The sequence below is a fragment of the Chaetodon trifascialis genome, chromosome 16 (assembly GCF_039877785.1).
Source record: "Chaetodon trifascialis isolate fChaTrf1 chromosome 16, fChaTrf1.hap1, whole genome shotgun sequence".
Taxonomy (NCBI): Eukaryota; Metazoa; Chordata; class Actinopteri; order Chaetodontiformes; family Chaetodontidae; genus Chaetodon; species Chaetodon trifascialis.
In genome coordinates this window covers 12,226,004-12,249,443 of record NC_092071.1, presented here as the reverse complement: position 1 = coordinate 12,249,443, position 23,440 = coordinate 12,226,004, and the positions used below count along the sequence as shown (strand labels likewise).

Sequence of the window (23,440 nt, the reverse complement as noted above, 5' to 3'; positions counted from 1 at the left end):
AATATACATCAGAGTTCATTTTATTGCTGAAAAAAGTGGAACTGCGTATCTACTGTATCTGGATAATGTTTATTATTCATCTATAACAAAACACCGCACACTGTTTTGGTATTTAAACCCTGATGGGTGAGCGCTTTACAGATCATCTCTCTGAAATCCTGCAGATTTGACTGGATTTTCGAAATTACATAATGTTTCGACCATTGCTGTGCATGAAAATGCAAAAAGACGTTTGGTAATCTGTTTTGTAGATATTCATGTTGAAGAGTTTGACTGGAAAGTTCAGAAACTTTTTCTCATAAGTAAAAAATGCTCAGCGAGTGGACTGTTTATTAGATGCATTGCAACCAAGCCCAAGGGCAACAGCAATGTAATTAATTCTATATTAAATATATATTATGATTTAGGATTATCATTTTGATGTATTAGGATTTTATATTAGTATAATTTTCAGCTTTATAAATGCATGAAGAATACTTCTAGACATAGGCTTTTCTTTGACAAAAGAAACCCAATCATGGGGTAGTATCTATTCCACAATGCCAACCAAAGGCCACATTAATCCTTACCAAAAGCAGCCAAATCAGGGTCCTTTTTGCTCTTGACCAAAGAGGCTGGAGGGTTGATCCACACCACAGTAGAATGTAGCAAAAGATCCCCCATTGAAAGATCAGCCACCTGAGATAAACAGAAGTAAATAGAACAGACTGTAAAATATACATTTAAGCAACTGCATAATCTATTGGATTCACATTGCATAGCCTTTAATATAACGTGCGTCATGTTTACCTCTTTTTTATCCGCAGTCTGTTCATTGATGAGCTGGTCGAAAACAGCTCCGTACTCCTCATGAAGCTTTTGCATCTCATTGATGTGACTCGCAACTTTGTTCATGGCCTTCATTGCAACTGAATGAATGACAAACATTCATCATCTCCAAGTCATAATTACAAGAATTTCCTTTATTCTCATTACTTGCAGCTCTGTGGATCTGGAGCACAGATGATATTAAACCATGTGGTGTTACATCAAAAAGTAAATAAAGACAACACTGGCTTACCATCCAGGTGGTAGTGCTCCTCACTGTCAGGGTCAGTGAGGGAGTAGAGCTCCTTCAGCAGCAGCGGGTACTTCAGGACCCTCTGGATGGGTTTGATCAGGTAAGACTCTAGAGTGGAGGAATGTTGCTGTCTGGGGTTTCTCTCAGCCAGGAAAGCCTTGAATTCTGGGTCTGTCTTTGCTGGAGGAGCAGAAATATGAGCATTCACGCATTTCGCACAGGGGGAACTGAAACACTGAAACAGACTGCATCTAAAAGACAAGCTGCTATAGCTGCAGGGCATGTGACTCAAACAACATTCTTCCTTTACTACACAAGCCCCTCAGCAATCACTACGGCGCTGATGGGGGAGAACAATAAACTACTGTATCACTAACAGAGGAGCAAATTAATTAAGACTGTGTGTGTTTCTACCTTTAGCCAGGACCTTTGGGACTTTGGTGTGGCTGGCACAGAAGGCGCTGTAGATCTTAAAGCGATCGGCATAATACAGGAATGAACCACCCAAGGAGAACAGCACTTTCTGCAGAAACAAACAAGCACGTTCAGAAATATCTTCGCTTTGAATCAAGGCTGCGCTACAGTGAATGGGAATTACTTTTTTGAGTAAGAGTCAAGCAAATATCTCAACCGTGCTTGATCCCTTTAGAGTCAAAGTGAGCCAAGTATTTTGTTTGGGAGTTCCCCAGCAGTTAGAGAAATGTAAATACAGTGAAATTTATCGTTTGTACTGTCGAGGCTGGCCAAAAAGAGTCAGAGCAAAAACAACATCTGCACAACTGCTGTAACACCATGAGCCATATATAATGAGTTATCCCAGTAACAGCCAGCTCTAAAGAGCAGCACCCTCATGAAGTAATCCTGAAGCCAGACAAAATTACTAGAGGATTACAAACTGAATGATGCATTGAGTTCATCCCTGCCTCACCTTAAATTGCTCCACCCTTTCCAGTCTGTCCAGATCTGGCACCAGTCTGATTCCATCTTCAAGTGTCTGGAGGAACTCCACCTGGAACTCCACCATCTCCCCAAGGTTACCAAACAAAACGTCCAGCTATGACACACACACAAGGAGCATCATTCTGACGCTGCTACCACCTTAAGAGCACTGTCAAGGTTAATGTTGTACAGTATCTACAACAATTCATATACAATTTTTCACTCTTTGGTTATACAGATCGGGTAGGAAGTACCTCATCCTGCGTAAGGAAGCTCTCTTTCTGCAAAGGTGTCAAGTAGCACTCTATCAGGCAGCTCAGATCCTGAAAAGGACACGTGAACATGAAAGGAACATGAACAAGATCAGGGTGTGATAAGACGTTCCAGAAGGAATGAGGAAGGGCATGCGTAGGCGTCTATCGATGTTCAGGCTGTCTAATGTGGAGTCATTACTGAGGATTTTACATAACAGAAAGAAATCAGCTCTCACAAGTATCAACATAACCCACATGGCATGAAGAGAATGCCAACATTCTACACGCCTTTTATAATGATCATGACGCTCCCTCCGACAATAAGAGTGTAGTTTTAGCTGAGATTCCCTGATTATGAGACTGTGTGTCCTTCAAATAGACATAAATGTGGATGACTCATTAGGTGTCGGTTTGTATGGGACAGATCATCTGAAATGCATCAAAATACTCAGGGAGAGCTTGTACTGACTTTGACATAGGTCTTCTCCGTCTCAACCAGTTCATTGATGACCTTGCGGAGTTTGTCTGCGTGGGAGAGCTGTCTCTGGGTGGCTGTGCCTGCTGTGGGCGGTAAAGCTGACACAGGGCTCGGGGACAAAGATGACGAAGACGACGATGAGGAGGATGACATAGGGCACTCCAGGGGATTCATGTCATGGAGACTGCGGCAGAAAGCAGTGACTTGCTCCGTGCTCTGCATAGAAAGAGATAAAAGCACAACACGTCACATGCTATGCATCTGTAGGGATCCTTTTTAAGGGTCATTTTATGTCTGCTGATGGGTGCGTTTTTGACATTTTTAAAAAGGATGTGTTTTCCTGTGAGCTACTGCAAGAGGAAAGAGAAAAACAACAGACGCTCCTTCACACAAAAAAAAATCATTTCTTGGATGCAGGCTTGTGCAGAGGACGTCACCTACACCAATATTCATGATGCTCATACACAGACACGTGCAACAAACTGGGTAATATGCGCTACCAACAATGCATCAGCGCATTCTTGCAAAACCTGCCATAACAACACCCGCTTGTGTCCCAGTATCAAAAATACCAAGCAAGAGCAGACCTGCCAGGTCAAACTGGTGGTACAGTAACGTAAAAAATAATAAAATAAAAGATAGGGGGCTCCTCCCCTCTGCCTCTCTTTGGTTATAGAGTTCAACATTTAGAAAAAGCTCAAATGATTCATCTTACGTACCGATGTGCAACAACAGCTTAAGAATGACAGGCAGGAACCCACACAAGAGCATACACATTTAAGATCGCGAGGTTCTGTCCACATCTGAATGTTTCTTTCATCGTCCCAAGGCTGCGAAGGTGAACGGTGCGTAGGCACCGGAGATAGAAAAATAGAGAGAAAGTGACATGGAAGCGTCATCAAAAGTGAGAGGCTGGATGTGTGGAGGCAAATATGTAATGTACTGTGAGTAATACCGCACTACCTATTCCCACATTACAGAAAACAATTATTCATCTTTAAGTGCCTGTAAATACGGCCCAATAATTTACATGCTGTGCTCAAAAATTCCATTATCTGTGGATTCTTAACAAGCCTTGATGAATCTGTGGTTTCATGGGATTGTTAACAAGCCAAGCCTGGGCAGGATGCTGCTAGGACTGTGAGGTCTGTTGAGAGAGAGAGCGAGAGAGAGATGTACATTTTCATCTTTTCACAGTCTGCACTCAGTCAGAACTAGTAGATTAAAAAGGAAATTAGAGGAAAAAAATCTTCTTGAAATGTGGGAGAATGAATGAGCTGAGCCCACACACTGAACACTAATTGCGAGAGATTCATACTCCACGTCCCATTTAATGGAACTCCTGTCCAAGACCAACACTGCATGCCGTCTTCTAGCCTTAACAAAACTCATTACCACCATAACCCTAATTAAACTGTAACTGCCTTTCATAAAAGCTTCACGGAAATTAAAAGGTTTGATTTGATAAGGCAGTACAATTACTGGGCCCTTCCTTTCTTAGATATCTCAGATTCACACAAACAAGTGCAATGACACCACCACAAAGTAACACAGCGAGTCAACGCAGTGGATCTCTGTTGTGTGCAGCTGATCAGGTGATGCAAGCCAAAATCTGTGTCCACAGAGAACACAAAGCGGGAGCAATCCGATTTTCAGCCATCGTTTAGTTTGATGGGATTAATGCTTCTAATTCAGTCCTGCAGTCATCAGTGTTATTCATAGAAGTGCTTTATGCAAATGTGTGTCACACAAACGTCCCTCGTCTGCATGGGGTCCTTGAAGATGTTTATCAGTTGTCATCTGTGCAAAGACAGTGCGCCTGTTTGGGTGTTTCTACGGGCTGATTTACAGACAGCTAGTCAGCTGGGGACATGGCTTGTCTTTGCTGATTCCACGGCTTGTCAGCTGTTGGGCCGCAGCGATGACAAACGCAATTTTCCATTGTGGTATTCAAACCAGTTTCGCAACACTGCTGGATGCACACATACACACATTTTGACACACATGCTGATGTTCTTCCCATCAAGCCAAGATGAGCTCCTTGAGTCACTACAGGGAAAACCACAGCAACAACCACACAGTAAAAGTTAGTAAAATAATACAGCCAATCATATCTGATTGAATCTTTGCTAATGTACAAGTCATTCACAGTGCACTGAGAGCGTCACTCACAGCGGGTCAGTCACGTTAGAACATCTGAAGGAGCATTACTGACTTTGTGGTTGACACTCGATATGTGGCATGATAGATGAACAAATGAAATGTTAAAAAATAGAAAATGATGCACAAATCATTGCACGAACAGAAACAGTGATCCACACTGTGTGCTGCAGATTTCTATACACCCAAAACTGAGCAATGACATTGACACTCGCCACTGGTAAGAGAGGTCTTGCCCTTGACAGCCATAGGAATTAGTGACAGCCAAGTAACAGATGGGGCAGCGACAGAGACGGATGACAGCGGGAGATGGAGACAGAGGGACAGGGTGGAGAAGGATGACTGCTTAATGCTTCACCAACACAACCAATCAAGAGGTGAAGGGAAGTGCGGCAATCTACAACTTTCCATTCAGCAGCTTATTGATAAATGAGTGCGTGCATAAACGTGATACAAAAAATGCTGGTCAGTAATTGGACTTTTTGGATTTGAAGAATTAAATTCAAGATTAACAAAGCAATGCTGTTAGAATGTGTGCTCAGGCAAATCTTACATTAACTGTTAGAATGAGTCGCACTGCTGGGAATTGAACCTGTAACCACAGCACTGCCGGTACAATCAGATAATCACTGATCTTTGCAGGATCATATCCACAACTCTCTCTCTCTCTCTCTCACACACACACACACACACACACACACACACACACACACACACACACACACACACACACACACACACACACACACACACACACACGGCTCACCAGCTGTAACATATCATAGATGGATTCGGTCGAGTGTTTGGAGTTCCTCCTCCTCCTAAAGGCTGACATGCTGGCAGGTCAAACAGAGTTCAATGAGAAGTCAGGTGTCCCTTTTCCTGTCTTGCTTTTCCACTCCAGGCAGCCTCTGTTCCTCCGTGCCACTCAGTGCCAGAAGGATTTGTTTTCATCTTCCTCCAAAATGTGCGTCGGGTACAGTGCACTGTGCAGGATGTATGGATCTTGAACGTGTCCAGCCAAACTGGTCAGAAGTGTAAAAGTGAATGCCTGCTATTCAGCACTCACACCGCTCTGCCAAACACTGCTGCTGGTGAAATCAGTAATGGCGCAGCTCAACAAATAGGTCATTACACAGATTGAATAGAACAGATTGCAATAAACAACAGCACTCTCATGTCACCTTATCCTACAGCATCTATCTAATCAGTTTCTCTTTGTCAATCCCCCCCGATTGCCTCTGCATGCTCCCCTGTCATCTCCCCGTTTGCACTCTCTTCTTCTCTCTCCGTCTTTGTTGCCTATCTCCCTTCTGTCCAGGTGTTAGAGAGCAGCAGCGGGGTAGAACGCAACATTAAACAGCAAGATCAAACATCACATCCTCCTGAGAGATGGAAGAAAAGAGGGGAGGAGAAAGGAGGGAGGAGAGAATGGGAGGTGAGGAAGCAGTGGGTGGCTGAGCCAGACACTCCAGCACGAAAAGACAACAGGCATGTGGCTTCTCTCTCTCTCTCTCTCTCTCTCTCTCTCTCTCTCTCTCCTCTCTCTCTCTCTCTCTCTCTCTCTCTCTCTCTCTCTCTCTCTCTCTCTCTCTCTCTCTCTCTCTCTCTCTCTCTCTCTCTCTCTCTCTCTCTCTCTCTCTCTCTCTCTCTCTCTCTCTCTCTCTCTCTCTCTCTCTCTCATCAGAGCCCACAGAGACTTATGTCACCACACTTGAGAAGGACAGCAGCCTTATTAAACAAACAGTAATATCATGGATGGAGCTTGTTCTCATGGCTCAAAACGAGTCAGTGAAATGCCCCAAGCATCAACTGTGTGCACCAATAGCACAATGCAATCAGTTTCAGAAAGATTACATGATCAAAGGGAACAAATCCGGGCGCCAATCTGGAACAAAACACGCTCAGCAAAACAAGAAATGCCCTGATGCACTACACATCTCCTTCTGGTAGCCAGAGCAGCTTTAAGTAAACTCTACATATCACATTGGACACAGGTCTGACTGACAGTACAAGTTGCACTACAACAACTGCTTCCATCTAAAGCCTGACATCCGCTCTCAAGTGTCACCCTTGACAGCCCACAATGCCACAACGCTTGTCATTCCTGAGAAACACGAGTTACATAACAAGACCGTGCCTTAATTCTGATGGACTTGTTGATCAGAGAGCAGAGATAAGAAAAGACAGAAGGGAGGGATTTTCCTTCCTCCAAAGCATGAACACCGGTAGATTATAGCAGTACTTCCAAACATTAATGATTAAAATCTTAGTTGAAAAAGATCTTTGAAAAATGGTCCTGTCAAAACTTCAAGAAGAATACTTACCCTTTTCTCAAATGAAAGTGTGGTTTTGATGATCTATTTCAAACCATAAGCAAATGCACACGTGCACACAGAGAGACTTGCACATATGCAACGCGCAGCACTTTGACCTCATTCATGAGGAACGCACAAAAGCTTACGAAGGAAGACATAAACAAACAGTAAAAGGGAGGGAGCGAGTGAATAAAGAAGGCCGCAGCAGCAATACCTTTTCTCTTGTCAATCCAGTACATGCCTTTCCAAAACCCAGAGACGACTCTTTACCCTTTTACAAAATGTACTACATTGCATATCTGCTCTTCAGAACAGAGAGACGCAAGAATAGTATGAGGGAGGAGCGTGGAGGCAAGCACAAACCTGCTCTCACACCCATCAGCTGAAACCATGTACAGCGAGTGCCAGGATAAACGTACAGACACATATCACACCCATTTATCGATACATACTTGGTGTATTGCATTCTGGCATGTAAAAAATATAATATACATACATATGGAAATGGAAATATAGCAAGTTTTAAATGCCATGTGCTCCATATCTTATCTATCCTCAGACATTGTTGCTCAGATAGAACAGGCATGTACTCGTCAACGTCAGTTTATACAGAGAGGAGGAAGGGGGAGTCTTAAAGTTCAGTTTCATATGAAACTGAATATATCAGGGAAACATGCAAATCCATAAATCCCTAAGAGGAATGATGGGATATACGCCATGACACAGAGCGACTTTAATCATTTAATCTCAAGGGAAAGGATGATTATGTTATGACATGAGTCTTCACAATCTATGCATGAATATTTAGATTTGCGAGCTTCTTCCTGCAAGTCTGGGAGGTTATGAGGGTGAAGTAAGCATCAAGGGGAAGGTGTTTTAAGGAGTGGTAACTACCTGAGATTAATAACAGAACATGGGAAAATTCAGATTTGCGCATTCAATTTAAATTGTAGGTTATATTATTATATATTACACACCAAAGAAATAAATCTATACTGAATACTGACATAGTTCAATCACTGCTGATAATAATACTTGATGAAATTTGAACCACATCTGCTCTTGGTTGTATGCTCTGTGTTAGAAACCTTGTTGTTGTTGTTTTGCAGTCCACATGAATCAGCACAGTGCTCCCTCCAGTGGAGGATTGTGGAATGACAGCAACAACTGAGAAAGCTGTCAGGCCTGATTCGAGATGGAGGAGGTGAGTGAAAGGATTCTAAAAATAAATAAATAAATCTGATTATTCTAAGGTTAAAGATTTGCAGCACTAATGTTATGGATTCTTAGTCATCGCTGACTACATTTAACAGATGCACTGCATGCAAACAGCTACTTAACTGGAATTATACCATCAGGAGTCAATCAAAACCATCCTTGATGAAAGCTGCCCCCCCCCCAGCCTTCACACACTGAATAATGCATTTTCCATTTCAAATGCCTCTAAGCCAAAACTGATAGAGGTTTGTCAATTATAACCAGCACTTGTCAGTGGGGCTGACTACACCTCGGAGAACACTAGCAATCACCGTCATCTCGATTATCGTTGTAATCGCAAGCAATCACCGTTTTATTCTCTGGTTGGTTTATCATATTGAGGAGGTGGCTCTATGCTTTGTCTAAAATAATGAACCTCCCCGTTTCCTCCGGCTAGCCAGACACTCATTTATCTCCACTAAATGACGTGAAACACTGTGGAGAATGAAGTAATTAGAATGTGGGGATAATTAAAATTGTCCCACTTTGCCGCTTTTTCCTCAGTCTTGCCACCATGAGACCGCAGGCACTGGGTGAAATGAGGTAAGACACAACCCTCAGTACTTCAGAGTGTTTCCAAAGAGGAGAGCAGGAGAAAATACATAAACCAAAAAAAGGGCACCCCACACTTCTAGAGAAATGACATGGTTTGGGAAGTTCCCAGGGATTCTGTGGTGAGTTTGGATCATCTTTGTTGACGGAGGAAGCATCCAAGTGCTTCAGGCCCAGGTCAGGGCTCACAGCCGGCTAGAGAGCTAAGGGAGCAGAGCTGTGTGAGAGCCAACAGCAGCCTCATGTTGTTTATGGTAATGAACAGCGGGGAGGTTAGTAAGGAGAAGGAGGAGGGTAAAAAAGGACAGGAAGTCAGAAAGAAACTGGAAGGACAGAAGAAAAGACAGAGCTTTCAAAACAAAAACACAGCAGACTAGGAGACAGGACAGGAAAACAGCGAGCTGTCGAGTCTGACACCAGGCATGGTCACAAAATCCATGACAATAAATCACTTGGCAGAGGAAAAAGAGGGGGGGAGAGAAAAAAGGAGGATAAAAAACAGGAGGCTAAAACAGACAGTGCATGTTAGACAGGAGCTGAGAGGTGAGATTGACATCACAGACTGTTGCACTGTTTTGCTCTCTTGGCTTTGTTTTTCTTTCTATATTTATGTGGAACAGCCTCTGAAAATAAACCAAACAGCACATGGCTAAGCATTAAACCAAGAAACAACATTACAGAGAAGGGGAAGCAAGTCCCAAGCCTTCATTATTACATCTCCAAAGAGATGCTATTGTTTCATATGTGGATATAACAACTCATCAGCCATCCTTCTGGTCAATGAACACACATACATTTACTGCCTTGATGCCTGTTTTTACTCTAGCTGCATATTGTGCCCTCATTTAAATCTAATAAGATGCTCCAATGTGTTTCCTTATAAAACAACACACAGATACTCTGGCACCGACAACACTGCATAAACTTTTAAACATTAAAATGATTAAAGTGAACACTACTCAAAAGGTGACATGTAAAAGATTGTGTTTTGTGTCTTCCCTTGTTATATGAGATCTGAATGGATTTCTCCTTGCATATAGAAACACTATGAGCTTAAAATAGCAAAGACTCTAAATGTTAATTAGGAACTGTGCAGAGGTGAAAGCACTTTTCTTAAGTTTAACATTGCTGAATATTTTCCCCATGTCAAGTGCTCCAAATGAGACTTGTGCATGCCTCTTGCTCCTATCCAGCCACCCTGGCAACCCTATCTGTCGGCCTTTCTCTCGTCTCCTCATACTTTGCTTTCAACTAATAATGGCACATTGGAGTCACAGAAGCACCACTGTTCAACACGACTGAGTCTAGACCGGAGCCGGCTCTCAGCTCACCCATTAGTTCTCCTTCGAGACTGAAGCTCACTGACACATATCCAAGAGAGAACACAGCGCCGTCTCATCATCTTTTGTTTCTATCTGGGCTATCGACAGAGGTACCAAAAAAATGTTTCCGGTGGTTACTGGTTATCATACATTGCCATGGTAATGGAAGTGACAACCGTATCCAAGGGAGACCGGCTGGCACAAGGCAGCACGTCCCAGCAATCACTGCGCCGACCCTGATCAGACCAGACGTAATCTTAATTAGAAAGTGATGCTGTTCACTCGCTCTTTCACTCACCTGTCTGTCTCCATCTCTGTGTTCCAGAGAAGACACACACACACATCTGTTCATGTGCTTCATGTAACAGGTTCACACACACAAGCCATTAAACACACTGCACACAAGCAAAATCATGAAGTATGTTGTCAGCATTGCATAAAGACTAATCTGTAACTTATTGTATGTAAGAACATGATTAAGATTCCACGTCTATTGCAGAAATTAACCATCAAGTTTGACCTGAATTATCTTAAATCCAACTTCAAAGCAGTTATATGTGTGTGAAATATGCAATGGATATGCGTGCGTATGGAAACACTTACATATTTGTTCCATGTCTCAGATCTTGCTGTCCCAAAACAGCCTTTGTGCAAAGGTCACAAGTATCACATGAGAAAAAGACTCTGAATGTCTCCCAGCTTTTCACACCATCGCTTTCCCCTTGTGTGTGGCTACACGCCACACGCACGCTCAGGGAAACAAAAACAAAAAAAAACGTCTAACATGGATGAAGAAATATTTAGGATAAGACCTGCCACAGGAATTTTCTCTAATCATTAACACATAGACTCTACAGTACATGCTGAAACATACATCCAGAATGTGTTGGATTATTGAGCAATGATATCAATGTTTTCTTTTTTCTGTCTGACAGATCTGAGATCAGAAACAGTGAGACAAGAAGCACCGTGCCCCTGAAGCCAAAAGTAGCCCAAAAACAAGTCAGCAGGCTTAAAAATGGCATCACAGGTCACACTCACACATAGATACCAAAGCTGCTGGTATTTGTCTGCAACAACACATCTGGCAGGCTGTGTATGCTACTCCATGCTCTGTAAAAGACTGTTAATCCCCTGCTCTGTATGCGTCTGTGTATGTTTGTATACATATCAGCGTTTGCATGCTGTATCCTACCCTTTGTCCAGTCCCCATGCAGGTTTTGTCTTCCTGGTGACCTCCGGGGCTCTGCAGGATCAGCCGTGGTCCTTCCTCCAAGCTCTCATCCGCGCTATTCACTGTCAACCCCGACACTTCATCCAGGATGTCCTCTGCAGACAGATCCAAAGGACAGCACTCACTAGGGAGCCAGCGTACATATGCGCTCCCTAATATTCAGTTACCTCATTGTAAAAATTCACATCTCAATCTGCTCTAATTTATTGCATTCTCTACACTTCCTCCACCAGTGGTGTCAAAGACAAATCCGAGTCTTGGGTATCCGTTTGGATTCAGGCAAACATTGCTTTCTCCACCTTCCACCATGATGAATATAATTTAACAGCATCCTCCTTGTGTTTGTTCTGAATTACGTCCCTTAGTGGTTTTTTTTATTATTGGTTATTATTCCATCCATATCTGTGAGAAATTTCCAATTTAATTTGTCTCCTCGGCGCTGAAGGCCTCTTGCGTTCACCCGTCTCCTCTTAAGCATGACATCATCTATAACCTCCATCTGGCTGCTGAAGTGTTTTTACACTCCATCTGACCCTCTGTGTATGGCGTATCCTACACAATGACAGCTCCACACCGCTGAGGGATTCGTATTAATATTCATACAGCTCTGAGTCCCTGTATAAACAATGCCAGCTTGTCAGCCTATGCACTGCAAGCCCCAATTTATAAAGAATACAAATGGTGCCCTTGCACACATAAAAAGAGCAGGTCAGAGGAAAGCTGGCGGCTGCCTGCAGGTTGGTTAGCAGACAACATCCATGCATAATTAGCAGATCGTCCTATTCACCCTTTGTTTAAAAAGACCACCATCTGCATTCTGCTTTTATCCGCCACACAAAGTTGGGGCTTTAGACAATGAATGTACAAGACAAGAAAAATGACCAAAAACTTGAAGGACAAAACAGAGGAGAACTGTGCAATTTGAGATTTCATGATCTAAAGGGTTTGGTTGCCCCGCTGATCAAACTATCCTCCTAACATGCTGTCAAGCTATAGATGCAGAAAGCATAAGTATGGATGATCTTGATCTGATTTTAAATCAAGCAGACACATTTGTTACATAACAGCACGGAGCACCTTAGTGTGTGATTGACCTGATTCCAGGTCAGGCCACGGTCAAAGCAGGACAAAGTTGCAGGTCAAATGCATCAAGATCAAGTCTTCTTCCACTCTTTACCTTCTCACTTTTACATGATTTGATGGCCTTCCACATTTTAGAAATAATTTGAAACTGACAAAGAAGCTCACTATATTTGTCACTAGAGGACACTAGAGGTTTGTCTACATCATCTCATGAAACACGCCAATGTTCAAGACACAAATAACAACAACAACTCTTCCCAAGTATCCACAACTTTGTTTATGCAGAACAGGAAGCCTCACCTTGGCTCTGAGAGAAGATGTCTGTGGCCAGGTCCTGCTCCCCATCGGACCGCCGGGGAGGAAGGGAGCACAGCACCCGTGGGTCCAGCTGGGGCAGGGTGCTGACACTCAAGGTCAACTCCTGGTTTACAAATGCAGCCCTCATATCATCCATTTGGAGGGCAGATGCAGGTTTACCGTTCAGCAACAGAATCTCATCCCCTGCTTTCAAACCTAGTGGAGAATGGGAAATGTAAAATTCAGCTTATACAGGTGTCTCCTTGAATGCCAAAAAAACAGCAGTTGTATTTTTCAAAGTGGCTTTACTTCAAGAAATAGGTTGCAAAAAAGACTGTAACAGCAATAAAAGCAACGCAGAGCAAGTGAGAAGATTATCTGTCAGGCTGTTACCAAACAACAGAACACCCTCCAACACAGCAGCTTTCCTGTGGGCCATCAACTCAACACTGCTAATGTGTACAAATGATGTACAAAAACAAAACTTTACTGCCATACTCCTCAACAGCATCTTGCTGGCTAATCAGACATGCTGGGACTCTAATGTGTTCCCATACATTAAAAATGCATCCTTCTACGCTTGTTCGCTTGAGGCAAATCTTGATCTAACAAGACTGGATGGGTTTAAGAAGGAGGGTGCAATGCCTGTCTATTCCTGTCCTGTCATCATGTATCCAGTCTGTGTGGTACTATATGGGAAAAAGAAAACCGTGGACTTCACAGGAACACAGCTTCAGTTGGAGGCTTTTTTTTTTTGAGTGTCCCCTTCCCTCAGCCACCTGTGCCCGGCTCCGCTAATTGCGAATTAGCACTCAATCAGCCGACCAATTAGCAGACAACCTCAGCCAATAAACCTGATTGATTGTGACAGCTGTTCAGGGGACCTGACAGCAGTCTCACCTGCAGAATTAAGTAAGACAAAGGGTCTCAGTCCTGTTAACACAGTCACACATGAGCACATGTTTGCTTGTTATCCTTTCTTCTGACTTCAGCCTCATTTTATATCGTCTACTGTAATAGAAACAGCAGACATTCTGTGATATGGCTTTCATGATGCTAGAGACGCACACAGGCACACACACAGTTACATATATAGACACACAAGGCACACATTTAGCCCCAAGTTATGACCTAGTTGTCTGGGATGTGAAATGTCAGCTGTAGCAGAGTCTTTATTGGACAGAGAGAGATAACCCCTCCGGCCATATACTGCTGTGTGTGTGACTGTGTGTGCTCGGTTGTGTGTTGCACGCATGTGTCTTTGTCTGCACTTCTATGGGGGGTGGGGGATTGGGGGTAGGAATTACAGTTAGAGATGGAAGGGAGAAGACCCTTTGGGGCTCCTTGTCCAGTGCTGGCCTGGTTTCTGCATATACCCTGCAGAAACTGAAGCGTGATCTCTTTCACTCCCCATTCATTCTCCTCACTCTTAGACAAACACATGCACGCACACACAGGCTCATTCCAATGTATGTGGCGCCTGAGGTATTTAATTCTGTGATTCAGCAAACGATAATGTAATATTGTAAAAAGACGCATTGTGTTGTCTGGATGCCACAAGCTTTTTCTATCTCTGCTCGCATATAGAGGTGGAGAGGCAGTACAGCTGTATCTGCTGGCTGCTGGCAGCCTGCTAAGCTAGCAGCTTTTAGATTGCTAAAGCACTGGAGGACACAATCTCACACTTGAGTAACCTTGGTCTGACCCTGGGGCACAATAGTGGGGCATGTTATTTTCTATACATTAGCGTTGTATCTACCGAGCGGCGGCGTGTTCCGCAAAGCCATTAGGTCTCTCTGGCTCCGTTAAAAGATAGGAACGCATGAATGGGGGTTGATCTCGACACCCGGCTTTTCAAACAGCGGTCAGATGCAGACAAAGGAATGCTGCATCTCTTCTTTGCTCTCAGGATGGAGAAAAAAGCAACAATTCCACAGCTCCTACAGCATCTTTTTATTTCTTATCTCATGGATCAAGGTATTGGCACACAGTCCCCTTTTCTGAATAAAAGCCAGTTATCATCAGACTGAGAAATACGGCGTTCAGGTGATTCAGATCTTTTTAGATGTATTGATATAGACACCCAGATGTTTTCCACTTTTCACTCTGCTTTTTTGTTTTGTAGTTTCTGGTTCATGTCATGTGGACATAATGACGCTGGATGCTGACGTCTCGCTGGACTACTAGAAAGAGCACGATGTGCCAAAAAATAAAAAGAATGTGTAGAGTAACAAGTGTTCAGCTTTCCATCTTTCTGTGAGCCAGTGCCTTTGAAGACAAGGTGTGCATTTTCTCTGTCCTAAGCCACCAGGTTTCTCTCTCAAACAAAAGAGCTTTAGCTATGCTGGCTCAGCAGCTGATGCAATGCAGTCACACAAAGCTGCACTGATAAGATGTCATGTGGGATCAGGTATTTCTCAAGTCAAGTGTTTGGGTGTTGAGTGTGCAACGTCAACTCAGGAAAGAAATATGTACCCAGCTTTTATATGCCCTTTACATAACACCTGTTGTTTCTTCACACAGATTCAGCTATGGGAACTATGTTTGGTTTGTTTGTTTGCTTTGTCATGTATGGGTGAAGATCAGCTCCCATGAATGAATGGGAATGAATGTACACGGGTCATGTTTGTTTGTTTGTTCATAAAAAGAAATATGTACCTTTAGCTGAGGCCAGTCCCTCTTCTTTCACTTCAGTAATATGGAGCTGCTGCTTCCCATCCTCATCTATAACTGCCACAGAGAAACCTACAGATGTACAGAATTCAACACAGAGAGAGATTAAGACATTAATTCTTTTAGTCTTCTTTGAAATATCTCAATTTGACAGTTTGTGCTGCTGCAGCATAACTACCGACTGATTAGATCCACTTAAGGCAAAAAGCACTCACACTGACTCGTCCTCCTTGAGTCATTAACAAAGCATGACTCAGTGAAGTCTACTACGAAATCAGCGTGATTTATGATGACAGGAACTGAGTCTATCTAGTTCAAAAAGGGGTATGGTAAGGGGCGAGCATACCATATCCGATGGTGCAGGACTCGGCTTTGTCGAACCGGATCACCTTGGTAGCTTTGGGGCAAATCTCAATCTCTTTGTACAGCTGCAAACACAAGGAAATTATATTTAATTGGCGAAAAATAGAAGGATAGCGATGTTATTGGATGGAGAGGGTCAAGGTCATGTTATCGCTCTCAATAAAGAATGGATAGACTCATGTATTATTCAGACTTCTTAACAGAGCATGTGAGGGTCAAAATCCAGGTCAAGTCTAAGAAGTGAGTGGGTGCTCAGACAACGGTTTGACCTCACATCGTGCGAGAGCATAGACACAGCTGTGTGTATGAAGCCACAGACAGGAACAGAAGTCTGCAGTGTGTAATGCGCTTCACTGTGGAGAAATAATAATGTAATATCATAGACTGAGGATGAAAGAGGGTGAAATGAGTCACTGATCAAAGCTGGAAGATAAAAGCCCTCTTCAGGAAAAGAGTCAGTTATACAATGACTTTGCTTTGAGACAGAGTTCAATGTATCACCTAGAAACCACCGTCACAAAGAGAATTCGTTCTGGGGTTTGTAGCGGCTGAATAATGTGGAGGTGATGTCTTTTTCAATGAGAGTGATTGTTTATACGAATAATGAGGAAAATCAAAACATGGACACACAAACACACAGATGTGTACAGTTTATAGTGCACATAATACACTCAGAATACCGTTTTGCATAATTTATAGCATATGCGATTATGCTTCTTTTGCATCCTGGGAATTTTTGTATACACTGCAAATCAAATCAGCAGCCAAGTCATAAAACATGCACAAGCCTGCATCCAGATCTGCCTGAAATTCAACAAAAATTAATTCATAATAAGGTGAAGACCCCCAAATCCTCAGCTGAGCCTGTACTAAAACAAGAATGCCAAAATGAGAAAACTTCAAAAAACACATAGAGTGAAATAACTGTACTCTATACCTCTCATTACATGACAAGGCTGTTTCATGGCTCATTATGGGACTATTCAGACTCCAAAATTGGGACATTCACTCCATTATGTCACAAGTCATTATTCCAGTGCTTCGGTGTGTGTGTTTACTCACCAGATCAGATACGTCCTCTTCTAGTTTGGGAACATAAAAGAGTATTTGGTTGTCAATCCACACCTTCAAACGCAGGTAGTGGCTGGAGGGGTCTATCTTATGGGTCTGGTGGCAAAAGAGACAGGGGGGCAATGAGGAAAAAGGCAAACAGGCATTCCTTCATTCTTAGATACAATTACTCTCATTACTTGTGGTTTATTCTCACTCCTCCATCTTCTAATGTAACACCTGGATAATATTTTAAAGTCACCTATCAAAACACCATTCCCTTTACCATTGCCACATTCTATAGCGCATGATGCCCACTGACAAAAGGACACAGACATACAGTATATGTATCCAATCATGTATGTAATCAACACACACACACACACACACACACACACACACGCACACACACACACACACACACACACACACACACACACACACACACACACACACACATATATACATTTATGCATGCATGTAGCACACAGGGGCCAGGAATTAGACGCTCCAGTTCCTTGTGACATGTTTATAGCATGTATGCACACAGACGCCCACACACATCAATCAGCTTTATGCATGTGTTTCAGCAGACTCTTAAGTGGAGCGTATTCGTATCATTAGGCATCATTATTCTAGTGCATCTCTGGCTGAGACCAGAGAGGAGATGAAGTGGAGAGAAGCTTGACTAACTGCGTGAGACGGGTCAGGGCACGCTCTACCAAGTGGGCTACCGGGGTGCCCCAAAAAGGTGACGTAAGTTGTCAACACACTATAAAATGGTAAGATTTTATTATCTTTATGTAACCACTTACGGTATTCTAAACTCTCAACAGAGCCATGTGCAGTTTTATGAGGCCCCTTCCTCAAGATTGAATGTGTTTGACAAACCTGTAAAAATGAATTATTTGCATGCTTAACAGCTGGTGACTATTATCTGTTTTGCTGGAGCATTTATGTGTGTCTGTGTGTGTGTGTGTGTGTGTGTACGCGCGCGCGCAGGCTAACAGTCTGAATTGTTGAAAATGTGCATGAGGTCTGGTCTGTAATTATAACCCTTATGCACAATGCAATGTACTGCATGTACTTCAGCCTTACAGAAGCAAATTCATAGCTAATGAATAATCTCCAGAAATGTACGGTGTTCACTGCTATCGTCACGGCCCACCTTGCAGGTGGTGCTCAGCACTTCCAGAGCTGTCTCTCCAGGCTGTATGATGGCCAGGACAGGCTGGTTGTTCGGCAGACAAACCCAGGAGGGAGTCAGGTAATCAGGAACCCAAATGTCGCTGTCTGCATTCTGCTGAGGAAGATTTTTCACTGAGCCCTCTCTCTCCTTCTGAAAATACAACAAAAAGTTGTTGCACGTTTCAGTTTATGCACGTTTCAGTAGCCTTAGTGCTCAATGAAAACAGAAGGCACCCCTTAATAAATTCAATGTTATCATGAAAACCTTTCAGTTCTAGTTGAGGTTCTGTTAAGAGAAGAATGAGAACCAGGCAATACACAACCATATTCTATTATCCACAAAAATAGCTAAAATCATGTAGTAATCCTCCTCCATCTTCATTATTTCCCTTCTGTTCACAAAAGGTTTGCTTCGATTAATAGGATTGAAACTGGCAGTGGCCTCAAAGCAGCAGGAGATCTGATTACAAAATCTATTTCATTTGCGTTGATGAGAGCCTCTTGATACAATTGTCTCCCTGCGTGGGTATGTGTTACATATCTGTGTGTGTTTTCATCACCATGGGTGTGTGTGCACTCTGACCAAACCATAGTCTGTAACCTTAAGCCCATCAGTCTGACCTCCAACAATCTGGCAGCCATGTCAGCCTCTCGACTCAGATTCTGTCCCGCCTGCCTCTTCTACTTGGCCTCACGCTGTCTGTCACTGATACCTTATCTCCTCCTTTCAGGTAACTGCATCCACAAACTCGTTTATTCTTTCATTCCTCTCTCGCCCCCTGCTTCCCACCCCCACTAATCATTGCCTCTCCTTCTGGTGCCCCTTCCCTTCTATCTGTATATCACTCCATCATCTCCCTCCTCCCCATCTTTTATTCACCCCATACAATCTGCTGACTGTTAACAATCTGGACCGGTGTGTGTGTGTGTGTGTGTGTGTGTGTGTGTGTGTGTGTGTGTGTGTGTGTGTGTTTTTCTTTGTAATTCAGTGTGTCTGTATTTTGTTTGTGCATGTGAACATGTGTGTTTGTTTGTGCATACAAAAACATGCTTTTGCATTTAGTTTGCTCCCTCTGTCTCCTTCTCCGTCTTACTTTCACTCTAACCAACACACACACACACACACACACACACACACACACACACACACGCACACACACACGCGCACACACACACACATGCACACACGCACATTTTCTCAGACAGAGAACAGACCGGGGGGCCCATAACTAGTACCTCCCCCCAACTCCCTGAACTCCCCAGTCCTGCTCAGCACCATCTGGCTCCCCTCCTGGCCCATCTAGGATGCCTTTGCTGGGGGGCGGGGGTCCTGGGCAGCACACTAAACTCTCTTTCTCTCCCCTATTCCCTTTCATTGCCATCAGCGGGATTCCCCAAAACAAACAGAGAATTAAAGCTGGGACGAGTCCATCACATTTGAACAGTTGGAATAAATCTTGCTGGAGATGCTGATTGCTACTGATGCAGCATTTCTAGCTCTTTCTTACAACCAAGTGAAGAGCGCTACTTCCTATGCATGTCTTCACTGTCATCCCATACCCTTTAATCTGAAGCTAGGCGTGGGTGGAGGAAAATGAATCTCCCATGGTGCCACTGGGGGCCTCCACAGTCAGAGTGGGTTAGTGCTGCAGAGTTTTCTTCTATCTACTGAGTTCAGATAGAGGCCTCATAAAATATGGAGCTGGCATGCTCGTCCTTGTACAACCCATGGGTAATTGGACATTTTCCCTTACAGTTCATATAAATTCATCATTTACCAGGCTGTGATAAGGTACTACTGGAGATGGTTGCCTTGGATAATCTTTTTTCACTCTGAGGATATTGTCCATTATATGCAATACTCTGTAAATTGTGGTCAATACCACAGATACCCAAGAGCACAGATGGTGTGAAACTGCCAAGGCCTTTGGTAGCAAATGTCTGCATAATTTGTTGAAACATCAGAAAGCTAATGATCTGAACATATCAGATCAAATGTGTCTCAGTGGGAACAGCAGACAGAAATATCCCACCAGTCGATAGCCCGTGATGTTGATAGAGTCGGAATTGCCTGCAGGAATTGAAAAGAAGAAATGGGAATGTGTCAACACTGATCTGAAAACAGTATTTGACGTGCTAAAAAGGTAGAGAATAAAAATAATGGCACTGTTCCCAGCTGGAGCGGTAAGCAATGATAACAATGAGAATGTAGTAATAGACCCAAAGTCTGGTGAAGCAAATAATTTGTTGACGGTGCTGAAGGAGTAACAGCTGCAGCAGATGAAAAATGTTGTTTATCTACCACAAATAAACTCAAGAATTATCTGATAACATTGAGGTAAGAGGAGATTCTGCAGCTTTTAAAGTTTTATGGTCTGCAGATTTCTCCTTTCACTCTTCAGACAGGAGAGAAGTGGGTGTCTGAAAACATTAAAGCAGGAGCTCGAAAATGACCTCAAAGAAATGCTCATTGATGCAGAAGGGTGCAGGGATTTTGTGCTTCCCTCAGATAACTCCCCAAACGAGGAGGCAGCGCACCAAAAGGATCTCAGTTAAGTGAAAGGAGGTGGAAAATCCAGCGACATTGCTGGCCTCAGGGTCTGAAGAAGCCCGTAACCCATTATACAAGTACAAATGTTCATCAGATGCCCCAGTGATTTTCATGTTGGCTTTTGAGAAAGGCAAACAATGACAAGGAATTAGCCTACAGCTACACCATCTCTAGTTCTCTGTAGTGAAAACCAAACTAAGAAAAGGAGGAGGAACTTAGATTTTAGCCTCAGGAAGATTATTATTCTAGACACAAATATTGACTGCATCTCTTGAGACTTTGTCATCTTGCTTTGGCTGCAGGACCTCTAACTTTCAACAGTGAGATTTTCTTATTTCATCTTGGTCGACATTAAAAGAGGGAGATGTAAAAAAACACCTCGAAAAATGTCAAGGAGCACATAACATCTATTCTAATTCCTTGACATAAAGGGGTATTTGTATTGTCTTGGTTCTTTTTCCTAGCAAAGATGGCTGAGCTCTTACAGATTTCTCACTGGCGGAGTCTTCAAACATGCGCTCCAATGGCTTTCTCACCGGCTCCATCCCATCAACGAACACCTGCAGCCACACAGAGAAGAGTACATTACAAATGCATCCAAACAAGTCTCAGTTATGGTATCTGCAACTAGAAGGCACACAACCAAAAGCGTGTAGTCATGGATGTGTTACTAGGAAAACCTGGTTAATTGAAGGATGCCCCGTGGTCTTCCTCTTTGAGGTGGTGTCCAGCCCCCAGAGAGAGGAGAAACGGCTGCGGCGTTTACTGAAGGTGCGAGGCATGGCCTGGTTCTTCTTCCTGATGCTGCTTTCTGTGCGGGCTGACACCTGCAATAGCGATGATCAGAAATTGTTTATTAATTTTTGGAAGTTGCAATAAATCCTTATCCACTCACAATGCACTTATTATCTGTTGCTCAGCTTTAACAAACTGCTATCTACAGAAAGGTTCAGAGTCCAGCACGGCATTGACTACACAGCTTGTCACATGCAGTATCTTTTAAGCATTTGAGAGTTTTGGAAGTCTTGTGTGGAGTATATACATGTATATATCTAGCATATGTAATTCTCAAGCACTATAAAAGAATTCACAGTCTCTCACAGTCACCTGGGGGAAAAAAAACAAAACATTTGGCTAATTTATCAACTATATTTAAGTGCCATCTAACTGATCCCCATTGGAAACTTTTCTTTTGTAATTTATACTAATCTCATTTTTATGCTTTGTTGAGCTACATATGTAGAAGAAGACTGCTACATATTTATAATGTACACTGACTGACTGTAGTGGCTGTCTCTGTTTGTCCTATACGTCACTTAGAAATGAGCCATACATATAAATGCACACACATAAAACACAACTGCACAGTATACTGCTGGCACATACTGAAGCCTTTCAACCTCCCATTTCCTTCACTGACCTCCTACACATTCACAGAGAAACCACTCTTGGCATTTCTGGGTTAATTCACATTGAACTGCTGGGCTATGAGCAGCTCTGACTCACTGTATGTTATACGGATACATACTTTGATGCCCGTGTACAGTATGCGAGCGCACACTCTGTACCATATACTGTACTTGTGTGGGCGTGTGCTTATTGGTCTCCTCACCAGTCACTGCTCATGAGACACACACACGTCAAACATAATAGGTCAAACTGTCTTCAGGACTCTTCTTATGTAAGATGTGTACAAGGGGCCTTTTAACAGGATGTTTTGTTATGATGTGTCTTTTGGCCATGGATAATAGCAACCATGGTGAATAAAAATAATTACTGTTAAAAGCAAACAAAGGAAAGAATTAGAGATGTTCCTTTTGTTGCAGAGGAAAAACAGCTAAGAGAGGGCAGCTGTCTTTTACTATTAGCACTATGAATCAGTCCATTGTAATGTATTTCATTAATTAATGGACAAGCTCTATTCTTTATTCTGTTAATGTTTCATTTAGTTCATTTATATTGTAATTTTATGTGTAGCAAAAATACATGACTGGCATCAAGAATGTGCCCATTTATAGCAGTATTTTACTTAGGCAATGACACACTATAAATCGGGGAGGAAAAGAAATGTGATGATAAACAGAGGGAAAGAAGATAGGAAAACACAGAGACGGAGGAAAGGGTGAAGAAAGACAGTAGGGAAGAAAATAAGGCAGATAAGGAGAAGGACGGACTAAGGGAGATGGAGTTGAAACACAGAGCGAGACAAAGGAAGTGAGGGTGTAGGCAGTAAAGGGGGGGGGGCAGCAGAGCAGAGAGTGTTAAGCCTGTTTGTGGGAAAGTGCCTCAGGGATGGCAGCTTACTAACAGAGTTCATATTGATCCACCAATCACAAAAAGCCCACCATCCACCTCTGATGCTGTGTGTGTATCTGATGGCTTGCTGGTATGAACTTGGTCTACACTGCTTTTTGTTTTATGGTAGATGTTTGGCATACGTATATCATTCCATCTATGACGGCGATTCATTCCGTACATTCTTGAAGTGCTCAAGGTGACAAGAACACAGTGCAAAGCACTGAGCTAATCACTTGGATTTCAGCCACAGACAGCAGATTTTGTGGAAGGAACGATCTGAATGTTACAGGCGAAGACAATGTGTGTAGGTATGTAAATGCAATTTGTTTTCATGTATGTAGGTGTTCTTACAAGAAGGTATGA

General features: G+C 42.9%; 1 protein-coding gene across 4 annotated transcripts in view; it reads right to left on the bottom strand.

Annotated features, from left to right (window-relative positions):
• Positions 1–23,440, bottom strand: part of tiam1a (TIAM Rac1 associated GEF 1a) — a 54,347-nt gene that overhangs the window by 5,245 nt on the left and 25,662 nt on the right. The window contains exons 10-24 of one of the 4 annotated variants that reach the window (XM_070982639.1): positions 21,460–21,606; positions 21,265–21,339; positions 18,209–18,379; positions 17,053–17,157; positions 15,974–16,055; positions 15,613–15,699; positions 12,958–13,170; positions 11,536–11,669; positions 2,723–2,947; positions 2,254–2,322; positions 1,989–2,114; positions 1,475–1,583; positions 1,061–1,240; positions 790–908; positions 570–678 (exon numbers count right to left, since the gene is read on the bottom strand). In XM_070982639.1, coding sequence (XP_070838740.1) covers positions 570–678; positions 790–908; positions 1,061–1,240; positions 1,475–1,583; positions 1,989–2,114; positions 2,254–2,322; positions 2,723–2,947; positions 11,536–11,669; positions 12,958–13,170; positions 15,613–15,699; positions 15,974–16,055; positions 17,053–17,157; positions 18,209–18,379; positions 21,265–21,339; positions 21,460–21,606 — 1,951 coding nt within the window. Of the gene's footprint in view, positions 1–569; positions 679–789; positions 909–1,060; positions 1,241–1,474; positions 1,584–1,988; positions 2,115–2,253; positions 2,323–2,722; positions 2,948–5,657; positions 6,266–7,423; positions 7,491–11,535; positions 11,670–12,957; positions 13,171–15,612; positions 15,700–15,973; positions 16,056–17,052; positions 17,158–18,208; positions 18,380–21,264; positions 21,340–21,459; positions 21,607–23,440 lie in introns of those variants that run through there. The other 3 variants (XM_070982640.1, XM_070982644.1, XM_070982643.1) reach the window with 3 other exon arrangements.